At 38.2% G+C, this 12,839-nt stretch overlaps 2 protein-coding genes across 3 annotated transcripts in view; one reads left to right on the top strand and one right to left on the bottom strand.

The window, feature by feature from the left end:
* The window catches only part of LOC131803073 (uncharacterized), a 104,256-nt gene that overhangs the window by 62,084 nt on the left and 29,333 nt on the right, over nucleotides 1-12,839 (top strand). The gene's annotated exons all lie outside the window — the stretch shown is intronic.
* The window catches only part of LOC131803074 (transcription factor sem-2), an 86,902-nt gene continuing 83,977 nt past the window's right edge, over nucleotides 9,915-12,839 (bottom strand). For both annotated transcript variants that reach the window (XM_059124004.1, XM_059124003.1), the window contains exon 7: nucleotides 9,915-11,264. In XM_059124004.1, coding sequence (XP_058979987.1) covers nucleotides 10,623-11,264 — 642 coding nt within the window. In that variant the 3' untranslated portion in view covers nucleotides 9,915-10,622. The remainder of the gene's footprint in view (nucleotides 11,265-12,839) is intronic.

Raw genomic sequence — 12,839 nt, 5'->3', positions numbered from 1 at the left:
AAAAGGAAATATCGATTTCATATTCACAGTATTGCGACCTCTAACGTTTTTGTCGCTACCGACAAAGCCCGGTACATTTCAGACGTAAAGTACACAGCAAAATTTGCGTCAAGTATCCGTGATTCCAATTAAAAATGCGGCACTTATTGTTTTTCAAAAACAATTACTTCAATTGTTATACCCTACAACACTATGTGTTAAGGTTATTATAAGTTTGATAGGGTCAAAAATCGAAAAATTGGTTTCCCACCTCGAAATATTGGTTTCCCACATAGGAAAGTATATATGGATCTTCCTATCCCGCCGAGCTTAGTCGATCTAGCAATGTGTGTCCGTCCGTCTGTCAATGTTAATTTGTAATCACGCTACAGGTCGCAATTATGGCCCGATCCTCACGAAATTGAAAATGGAAGTGGGGTTATGGTCAGAATAGAAGCCTATTGCTTTTAGGGGTGGTCGTATAATATTTAGGAGTTAAATGGACCAATAACTGAAAAATTTCCTGATTTTGCAGTTATTCTACAGGTCGCAATTATAGACCAATCGACGCGGAAGTTAGCATGGGGCTAGAGCTTAGGGCTGGGCAGAACCCTTCCAATTTGGATGGTTATCGGGTAATATTTGGTGGTTGAAATAGACCATAACATTTGTGTTAAATAAAAGTCAAATTTTTTATTAAACCGCGAATATTTTAGGCGAAATGGTCAATTCTGACCGTTACGTAGATGCCGATAGTAAATATATTGGATATATATATATATATATATAGCGAAATATATACAATGTGTCTATACAAAGAAGGGAATGTTAGCTAAAATGGTTATATCTCAAAAATGGCTTGACGGATTTTGACAAATTTTGTCATTTCAGAATGCTCTCTTGGCATAAAAGAATAAAATCTAAAAAATCGCATAAAAATATGGCAATAATGATGTTAATACAGATTTTGTGATTTTTTTCATATTTTTTATCGCATGCGATTTTTTCAATTTGACTTATAATACTGAAGTGTACATTTTGTACAACACAGGTTGGGGTTACTATATGCAGATTTCAATTATCGTTCGATCCTCACGATAATAATCGTGTTCATAAGGGGTAGGGTTAGGCTCAGAAGGGCTAGGCCTTTTATTTTTAAAGATGTCCGCAATATATTTAGGGGTTGGAATTGACCAGCAACTAAAAAGGTTCCTGATTTTGCAGCCGTTATAAAGGTCACAAATAGAAACCTAGAGTTTAGGACAGCGGATAGAATGGACCACTACTTTTGTGTTTGGAATTAATAGCAACATTTCCATTCTACCGAATCGCTGAATATAACTTGGCAACGAAATCCAAAATACACAAAAGGTGAACTTATGGCTTTTTATGCGGATTTCGTTGACGAATATAGCCAAATATCGTAGACAACCAAATCATATAGATGAGTCTAAATTTGGAGATACAGAGGGGCCTCTTGCAATTGGAGATGATCGCTGAAATATTTAGGGGTTCAAATGAACCAAAAACAGAACAAATTTCCTGATCACACAATTGAAACCAATCGACACGGAATTTTACATGAGAAGAGAGTTAAGGACAGGAAAGAAGTCTAGCATTTTGGATGAACATTGGCTTATATTTCGCTGTTAATTGACCAGAACAACGCACAACGCGACGGAGTGCGTAAATAGTGGGCAAATGCCTCTGGTCAAGGACAATATCTGGGCAGTGCTGTATGGCATAATTTTAAAAGCGAAATCTTCAAAAATGGCTTTGGACATAAGGAGCTTCTAACATATTGTAGTGTTGTAGGATATCGCATGTTCGGCCCCGCACGACTATAGCCTTTGCTTACTTGTTTTTTTGGTAACAATGTTGTTTATGGTACAATTAATAGATGGTAGGAGCAAAAATCCAGCTGATATGACCCTAGAGTAATGCTGGAATCAAATTCAGTATGACTTCAATGTTTCGGATTAATCCCTTTTTTGATGTAAAACAGATATAAACATTTGAGATATACAATTTCGCTACAGTTTGGGAAGTTTTCACAGTGTGTGAGCATTTTGTTCTAAAAATAAAAAAAAGGAATAAATACGTTTTATTTTTCACAAAACGCCGATGGCGCGGAAACATTTTTCAAGGTAAAGAAAAGACGACATCGCGTTTTTATGTTTTCTATGATTGCGAAAGGTAGTATATATAATGAACAAATGTATTTTGATTTCAAACAGAAATGGACGTTGATATTCCCACGATCTCCTATTATATACACATTTTCCATGTAAATACTGAGCTATAATTATGGTCAGAGCTCTTGTAACTGTGGCAATGGGCTGTACACAAATATACTATTAGGTATATACTATTAGGTCCCCTTTGCGTAGAAGCGGGTGCCACTTATCTAGCCATCCCAGAAGAGCTTCATTTTCCACATTTGTTGAAGCTACATTGCCCAACTCCTCTTGAGCGCGTGTCTTTCAAAGCTGGTGTACTTCTTGCATTTGGGCAATCCTCAAATCCTTTTTGTACAAATGGTTGCATGCAGTGAAGCATTAGCTGCCAATAAATAAAGTTTTACTTTATTTTCAAGACTTTGCGACTTGGGTGAGATTCCAACCACTAGTTAATCTGTCTTCATCCTGCAATATTTTTCGTAGAGTTTTAAAACATTTTTTTACCATCAAAATTTTAGCTTTTCCAAGAAGCTCTTGCACCCAATTTGATTCCGAATTTCGATTTACAGTGGGTAAGTGTAGGTAAATATGGATAAGACTCTAAAATCGATGGGCTCCTTTTTATGGAGACTCAGTCAAAATGGTAGCTTCGTAGTTTCAGAGTTTTAAACATCCAACCGAATTGTAAGGCAATGAAAATACTCTTACTCTCGAATGATTTCTGGTGAACTAGCATTTGTCTCTATTCAATCAAAACCCATTCCGTGGGTGAAAACTTGAGTATTTGCAGTACTGAGTGTTATAATAGATCTGCCATTAGGTACCTTTTCAGTAGCCTTTTACCTGTGATGGGCCATATATATGGAGAAAGATAAAAGTTAATTGCAACTCATTTAACTGAGCAACTTTTACGAGGACCGTTAAGGCTGGTTCCGCAGTCGGTCCGCTAGACTAGAAAATTATTTTTTATATTTCTAGAATTTTATTGGCTGGTCTGTTTTTTGGATGGACTGCATGCACTTAGAATTCCGAAGGAATTTTACGTCCATTCAAGGCAAAAATCAGCTAAATCAGCTCTGTTAGTATAACATCAGCTTAATTATCCAAGTAAATTTGTCAAAGATATAGAATATAATATGATCAGAACTGGATATAGCATTTTCAGCGTTGGCGTTTTTAAAGACATTGAACGGTTTTATCGAAAAGGCACCTCACTGAAATTAGCCCTTGAGTGCACAAAACACCAAAGACATACAACAACAAATTATGCAGTTGTTGTATGTCTTTGGTGTTTTGTGTCTCCGCCATAGCAGAGGAATACTCGTACATGCAGATGCATCAGCACTTACGAACATTTGTGTGTTAACAATAAAAATTAAAATAATTTGTCATGAATGAGTGACGGAAAATTGGTATGAAAATAAATTTTCCAAATTATATTGAAATCCGTTGGGGTTCGGATATAGCTCCCATATATATTTTCGGCCTATTTAACATATTTGATGCACCAAACACGATATATGTGTCTGATTCCAATGAAATCTGGAATGAGTGACGGAATTCGGTACAATAATAAATGTGTCAAATAATATTGAAATCCATTGATATTTGGATATATCTCCCATATACTTTTTTTTCGGCCGATTTCGTTTATGTGATGCCCCAAATACCCTATGTATATAGAAGGTGTGACGGAATTTAGTCTAAAATTAAATTTTGATAAAAATACATCTCCCAATTATATTCTTTTTCGTCTTTTCAGCGGTATTAGGCTAACGCTAAAAAACTACAAATGTGTCGCTACCTCGAATTCTATGAAATTAATAAATCCGAAATTAATAAATTTGCTATGAAATAAGTAAATACGAAGGACAAACGCTTCGTGTATTTGTCATGTCTACGATTTTCTCATGAACAGCTGCTCTTACCATGTTCACGCGTTGGTAGACCGAGTGAATGTCTGTTTACGCATTAAAGTATTGCAATAATTGCATTTTTTAAATTCTTGCATTTGTTTTATTGTTATTTTTCTTAAACCACGAAATATTCGTATATATAATGTTTTGAATGCATATAAAATCAAAATGGGTTGGCGAAGCGCACCGGGTTCAACTAGTATGCATTTTGGGATCCCGTCGGCGATCGAGACATTAAACGACAAAATGCGTTTTGTCCAATCTTTACAGTTGAATGTCTTTGTTCAAAGACATATAACTATGAAGATTGGACAAAATGTATGTTGCCATTTAATGTTTCGATCAGACAATAGATGGCCAACGATATGACAAAAACGCATTAGAAACGCTACAGAAATATGTTAATAATAAATCAAACCAGCAATTAAATACCCCATATCTATATATATTATATGACTCTATTATTGTATAAGTTCGAGACGTTCCACCACAACTTCCCTTGCTCGATCAATCACGGATGCTGATTGGCGCACCATTGCGTTCACTTGTCTTGTAGAAACGAAAGCATCAACACACGGCCTCTGTCGCCATCCCAATTACTGAAGGTAATTTGTCGTTGAAAAGAAAGAACACCAATAAAACTATGAGTTTAAATTAGAATCGTACTGAATATTTCTTGTGTTTTATTTCTTGTATATTTTCTTTCTTTTATACATCACACGTGCGAATCATCCGTACCTTAACTCTCACCTACACAATACCTATCACAAAATAACTCTGGGGAGTTATCGTTGTTGTTGCCGCTATCGAGACCATTCTCCACACTCCCCTGAGTTAATCAATTTTATTATTAGTCTATTCCAGGACTGCAAGAATGTTAAAAATGTTAAATTTACGACGATAACCGATATTCCCTTTATGATATCGAAAAAAAATGTCAAAGCTAGTAGACTCCCGGAGTTTCTGGAACAAAGCATATATATCCTTGCTTTGGTTTTGGGCTTTTGGTGTATGTCTTTGATTTCTTTTATCGGCGACATCCACCAAAAACTTCTATCTTTCCATGAAAGAGGTATTTACTTAAATAATGGATTTGGTAGCATTGCCAGGCTTATTAATTTCTTGTTCCACTCGTCTTATTCTAGACATTCACTGATTATTTCCTTCTTCCCTTTGACACCGAGGATGGTAATGCTAGTTAAATGTTCTGCCCGCACAAATCAAAAATACAACTACCGCTTATTTCAACCTTTTTCTTTTGGTTGAATTCCACGCTTACAAGTCGTGTAAATACGAGTGCTTTGTTTCTTTGCCTTTTTAAATGGCGTAAATAGCGCGAAGTGTAAACACGGCTTCCCTTAATGTTCAATTAATGTAAATGGACGCAGCCGGGATGTTGTACGAGCAGTCTGGCAACTTATTCTAGGTACGCAATTTGAAACAACTCCGATGAGTAACGTTCCTAAAATCGTCAAATATCGAATATCGGGGGGTACCGTTGTATGTGGGCAATACGATAGATATAGATATTTTTGTTCCGGGGAGTAAAGAGCTTGGAACGAACTTCTAGTATGGATTTTTAGACAATTCCATTGGAAAATGCGGCTAAAATCATCAAAATACCGAATATCGGGGGGTTCCGTTGTTGGGGGCTTTACGATATCGTAGATCCATATAAACAATTCTCTTTCAAAGGGTAAAGTACTCAGAAAGAACTTCTTGTGTGGATTTTCTGGCAATTCCATTGGAAAATGTGGCCAAAATCATTAAAGTACCAAATATTGGGGGGTACCGTTGTATGGGAGCTATTCAATATTTTGGGTGCCTATATAGACAATAATCTTCCAGAGCGTAAAGTACTCATGGGGGCTATACGATATCGTGGACCGATATAGCCCATCTTCGAATTTGACATGCCCACAGACAAAAGACTGATCTGTGCCAAATTTCTCTATAGTTGGATAGTTTTCTTGCATAAATCGTCAAAATCTTTCAAAGTTATATTAGAGAGAGTTTAAAACCTGAGGCTGCATTTTTGTTCTACGAAAATATGAAATGAACATTTTTTCCTTTGTAAAATATTTCCTTTCACATTTGTAGCCTTTATTAAAGTTTTCATGTCAGCTTTTCATAGAACAAGAGTTGAGCACCCATGTTTTGTTGTTGCCAAATGGTCATTCGTTGCTTTACTCCCTGTAACGAAACAGAAGGCTGCTGTTTATGAAATGTATGGAACGATTTCTCAGGTAATAAAATCGATAATTATAATAAGCTTGACAAACATCAACAACCTTGTTCCTGTCAAAAACTCTTATTATTTACCAGAGGGCTGCAATGAGTATGATTGAGTAGGCTTGATCACAGTGGAAATACAATCAAACTCAATCAGTCGGTCAGATGCAACATGTTCATTCGAGTTACTCAGCCAAACGAAAAAGTTGTGATCAAACATGTATTGATCGAAGTTTTGTGATCGCAATCAAACAGCTCACATGAGTTATTTGTTTACGAACTTATGTTGAATTGTTCATAACGGGTCGATCATCTATGATGAGTCTGATCGGTTTGATTTATCCTAGTTAAGTGAGTGATTTGATTTGATTAAAACACAAATGTTCGAATTTGAGCGAAATCATGATTGTAATTTTACTAAGGATTTCATAACTAAAAGATGTCCCCATTAAAGAAATTGGTACAAATTATATTTAAAAAGCATACAATTTTTCATTTTATTTGGGTTTTTGGTATGCTAGACTTCAGTAACTTATTTGAAAAAAAAAAAAAAAAAACAAAATTAAATTTTTTAATAAAGAAAACTAAAAATGTTTAAATATTTTTTATTTTACAATATTGGTCAAGATTTTTCACAAACTTCGACCTTTTCGTTTACCTACACCTGTGTAGTTTCTACTTGCAACAATTTCGGTCGCACTATCGCAATATTCTTCCATTTCAAATATTAAAAAAGTCAAAATAAACTGTCCCAACTTGATTAAATGGTTGAATAAACAATGACGCTGAGCGAACTCGATTCAAAGAAGACAATCAGGGTTGTGATTGCTCATTTACATTCATGTGTTTGATCAACTCATGTTGCTGATCACATCAAACCGTCTCGAACGCTCATGTTTGATTGTGAATGAAGTGATTCAAACTGAGCGTTCGATTCGATCAGAAGCGAAAACGGTCATTTCATTCAGATCAAACTAAACGACTGCATCAACAAAAATCATGTAAGAAACCGAGTGTGCTTGAATTTTTGCATACTCGTTGCAGCCCTCTGTTATTAACCTAGGTTTACGACTATTGTAATATACGTCACAATTTCTGACAGACCATCTATGGTCACCCTTGTTGAAACCGGTTTGGTTGTTCGATTTGTAACCAGTTTGTTTGCTGGGAATTTACACATTTTATTACTTTCTACAAAACATCAACTCCGGATGTTTTATCTTTTTAAAGATAGGTGATGCTTTTCGCCAAAGCTTATCAACAGTCGGAAGAGTACATTTTGCGCAGATTCCAACCCCAGTTATCTTACCATAGTTGGGGATGGTGGAATGTACTAATTTTGGGTTTGTGTCTTGACTTGTCCACCACATTGCTAATGGCTTTGATTGTAATAGCGTTACCTAAAATTCGACGCATTTCACTACACAAGTGAAACACATGTATTTATTGATGTTACCCAAATACGTCGGACGTACAAAATTTTTCAGTTGAAAATTTTCAACATTGACAATTGGACGAATTGTTTTTGTGTTGATATTAGAAATGATTTATACAAATAATTTCAATGTTTCTAATTAGTAAATATACCAATTGGAGAATTCTGAAAATGATCAATTAATGGGTAGATTTAAAGATATGGATCTCCCGTATTTGGGCAATACGGGCGAACAAAACATTTTACCACAGTGGCGAAGGTAAATGTTTGTGTACACTACTAAGTCGAATTTAAGGTAACGCTGTAATGCATAATTTTGACCGGGCCACAAATCCAAACAACTTTTTTTTTAGAATTAGCTTGAAGCTTGTTTTTTCCCATTTTCGGAATAATGCTCTTTACACTGAACCCATTAACGTAGCCCCCGGCCACATTATAGACATTTTTTTATATTTCTGAGCAGTTTACTAGAGAGGTGTCACAAGACATTCTGGCTATGTCGGTGGTAGAGTCCAACCCCTCGTTATTTTACCAAATTTGGGTATGGTGGAGTTGATTATTTTGTGTTCGTGCTTGGGCTTACTTATTACCTTTTGAAAACCATGTCATAGTTTTCGCCAAAACGTGTCTTTTCATCCCGTTTGTTATACTTCGAAATATGAATTTTAGAACTCACAAAAAGAAATATATGTATGAATATTCTTGATCGGCATAACATGCTATATCGATTATGCGATTATATATGGCCCGGTCTGCGTTGCCGGCCCGTAGTTTTAGTCTTTAATGCATAGTTTTTAAAGTATAATAATTCAAAGATCTGGCTCACATATGTGGCACAATTTTACAGGTTCATGTACCGGGCGATCTATAGTGTTTCAAAAAACCCTGATCCCATTTTTCAGCCAGAGGTTTTAATTTGAGAGGTTAAAACCCAAATAATACATATATTAAAAAGTTTAAAGCAACTGTTTATAATAGCCCCATGTAAGATGGTTCTCTAACCCCAAATTAGCCTAAACACACATTTTAAGCCAAATCGATACATTTGACCGGGCTAGAAATACAAACAACTTGTCTTACAATAAGCTTGATGCTATTTGTTTTCCCCATTTTCGGAATAATACACTTTACGCTGAATCCACCAACGTAGCCCACCACCAAGAGGTCAATTTTTGGTCTGAACTGTTTACTAGCAGCGTTCGAAAATAAACAGTAAAATCGTAGTGTACCGGAGTCGGAACACTAAAAAAACGTAGTGTTTTGCAATCGGAGCATTAAAAAATCGTAGTGTGCCACATTAAAAAAATCGAAATCATAAAACTGATTTTAAACACTCAGCCATACTTTGTAAAATACTTAGTTTTTTACAACTACTAGTACAATAGGTAAATTATTTGCATAATAACCCATTACAATGCAACCACTAAAATACCCCTTTTCGCGGAAAATTAAAAATTTCAATTTTCACTGGTTAAATACAAATTGTTATCACTTTAGATTTTGTCCTTTTTTATTCTTTCTACCCATTCCCATATTTTCCTACTTTCTTCAATTTTGCAACCAATCTAAGCATACATGACAAATACAATAAATTCCGCTTTTATTTTCATAATATTGAATTGTATTAATAATTTTTGCATTATCAAAAACATCTAATTTTTCTCACAAATCGTAAACAAAACATATGTGGTACAATGCCGGTACATTATTTTTTTAGTGTTCCGCCATGTGGTACACTACGTTCGAAAATTAACAGTATGGTATTGTACCGTGTTCTGTACCGTTCCGAGGTGGAGTGGTACACTAAGATAATGTACCGTACCGGAGCACAACCATTAAAAAATATTTTAGTGATACTAAACCGGAGCACAACGAGAATCGTACTGTACTGTAGTGGTAGTGTACCGGAACACTACCGCTACAAATTTTTTTAGTGATACTGTACCGGTACTGTACACTATGTTAGTGTACTGTTTATTTTCGAACGCTGATTACAACACACTCTGGCTCTGTCTGTGGTAGAATCCAACCCCCGTTACTTTACCAATGTTGGGTATGGCGGAGTTGACCATTTTGGGTTCGTGTCTTGGGTTGCAACGAATTCTTTCGACCGGTTATCGAAACCAACTTACATCCTAATGGAGAAATAAAAGAACAGACCCTTTTCTTTTGCAAAATATGAAATGAATACGTTCTTTATTTACACATCGTGTGTTGGGACCTATGCAATGGAGTAACAGTGAAAACATATGTTCCAGTGTCTTACTTATATATATACATTAGTATGCATACACCTACATACAAATAAATTAGTTCATAATTAATAATCTACAATTTGCCTAGAAGTCTACGCTATTAGAAGTACATGCTCGAAGTACATTTGTTGTCGGGGTGTGCGTTTCCAGTGTAGTTTCGTGGACTGGACTGGACTGGACTGGGTTGGGTGCATGAGTGTGACATTTTGCTTACAACTTAAATGCTAGTTATGTACGTATGTATGTATGTCGATGGAGTACAATTAAAATAGTACAAATATATGTTCCTACATTGATTGTGGTTCTATGTGTGTGTGTGTGTGCGTGCGGTGAGTGAGGGGTATGGTAATCTCAGCTTTGCGAGTTAATACATTTGTTTGTATGTATTGTGTGATTTGATTTCGCTCTGATCGTTGTAAAAATGTTCATCTAAGTCAATTCTTGTCGATGTACAGAGAGGGAGAGTGCAAAGGGGACTCTCGCTTCTTCTCACAGACACGTCACTGTCCGTCGCTGTATCCTTAATTATGAAATCGGCTTTGTACTTGGTCTTGGCGTAGATGCAAGTGTGGTTGCTTCAATGTGTGATGGACAGATTCAGTTCTTCACATTCCTCGGAGGGCGGTCAGAATATGACTGTCAGCGGCCTTCGAAAATCACCGCTACTGGCCGACGACACTGACGAACTGTTGGCCGTGGGCGCTGGTGCAGAGAGGCCATTATTTTGGAAGTTCCCGCCGCCCTGGTTGTACTGGCCGTACTGGGAATACTCCAGCTGACTGTCATTGGGGGAGTGGAGATGTGATTTGGAGTCGGCCAGTCCGCCAATGCCACTGGCATTGTTGTTCCCACCGGACTCAAGGTGTGACGGGGATGTGTCGCGTTCTTCCAAGTTGGTCGTGCTATTCGATGAAGCGTTGTTGTTGTTGTTGCTGTGTGGACTCGGAATACCCAGGCCGTTGAGTAGGTGTTGCTGTTGCTGGTGATGCTGGTGCACCGCAGCCGCGGCTACTGCCGATGTGTTGTGCTGCTGAGCTCCGTATATTTTCGATATGTCAAAGGCATAATTGGCCGCTCGGTCCTGATACATTTTGGAGTCAAAATAGGCCTTGGTCAGGACACTGGGATCCAAGTAGGCACTGTAAGCCGCACTGGCCTGGGCGGCCTTAGACGATTCATACAAAGATCCAGCCGATGCAGCAGAGCCCAGATACGAATTGCGATCCAAGGCGAATTTCGGTACCTCCATTTGTGCCGAAATCGAGCTCTGTAAGACAAAAAAGAGATGTGAAAGGGATTAATACACATAGTCGGGGTTAATGCGCACAGTCGTCTATTCGACAATCTGTTTCAACTTTGCCCAACAACACAACACATTGTTCGCATCAATGCATAAAACAACATGCTTAAATAATTGAAAGCCATAAGCGGCAATTGAAGCGGGCGCGGACAATGGGTATCGTTTTACATTTTGGGGATTTCGAAATTAACAATGCGGCCGACCATATTGGCGGTCGGACAGACACGGTTTCTAATTGTGCATGATGACACTCTACTTAATAGGATTTGGAAACAGTTTCGCCGAGCAGCCGGCAACCACCCCTGGTCGTCTTGTCACCCGCCCCGTAGCACACCATCCGCAAACACTAAACAACATTGCTGGGATTGAATCCTTTGGCCGCAATTAAAAACTCAAGTGGGAAGGCAAACAATCCGAATCGTAGCAGGTTCTCTAACACAGACCCGAGGACAATGGGAATAAACACAAATACAATTTTATTGCAATGTAATCGCATTTATTTAAAACGTTTGTTCCCCCTATTATTTGCGTCCGCTGCTACAACAACACTCGGGCACAGACATCGTTGCCAAATCAAGGCTGTGTCTACAGCGAAGCAGCCCAGCCAGGGGTGGCTTCTTACGAAACGTTCTCACATGTTGGTGAACATGCAGAAAACGCTACCCTCCTCCGGGCAAGGGTGTCGAGGCTATAATTACATTGTTAACACATCATCATCTTCTCCGGTTTCATCAGTGTGTTTGCACTCGCGACGACACAACATCCGCCCAGCCAGTCCCACACTCGCACGCCGAACACACACACACTCGCACTTAATACGGTTCAATGTTGTTTTTATCCACGCAATTACAATTCGAAACAGTTTGGGAATTGGGAATTGTAACAACAAATATTGTGATTGCAGTAATCAATTAATTGTGTTGATGTAAACACCACGCTGGAGACTGGAGACTGGTGACTGGTGACGGCTGACTGGCGGCTGACGAATGTGACCTCTAATGTTTTGCTGGGCTCTGGCGGCTTCGCTCAAGGAAACCCGTCGGGCCAGCTGAAGCCCATGTTGCAGTCTTCCCGATCCCGGCAACCTTGTCTTGGATGTTCAGGACCCATTGTTGTTCTGCACATGGCATGGCCAACACAGCCAAGCAACAGTCATGGATTTTAATAGCTTGCTAATGAATATGCCGCCATGCACCGCATTAACAAGGCTGTCACATTGTCTGAGTGCCAATAGCTCCCGCCCGAAGTACATGGAGAGTGGGTCCTCGTTATGGCATTACGATGAAGATTATTTGCCACGGGAGTTCCAACCGCCCCACAAAGTGCTGCAGAACAACTATACTTGTACACATATGTATATACGGTATGCGCTGGCTGCAATGGAGACAGCCACTGCCTGTTGGGCTCTTACACGGTTCCTCTAGGTGTGTGGCAGCAAAGCAGGCGACGTGTTCAAATTGACAGTCGGGTGCATTGGAGGTACTACTCAGTTCATTTTTCACGCTTCGGCTATAAAGCACCAGGCTTTTCTTTGAAAGGCAG

Source organism: Musca domestica, unplaced genomic scaffold, assembly GCF_030504385.1.
Source record: "Musca domestica strain aabys unplaced genomic scaffold, Musca_domestica.polishedcontigs.V.1.1 27, whole genome shotgun sequence".
NCBI lineage: Eukaryota > Metazoa > Arthropoda > Insecta > Diptera > Muscidae > Musca > Musca domestica.
The sequence above is the reverse complement of the archived record's forward strand: the minus strand, read 5'-3'. Positions and strand labels throughout refer to the sequence as shown.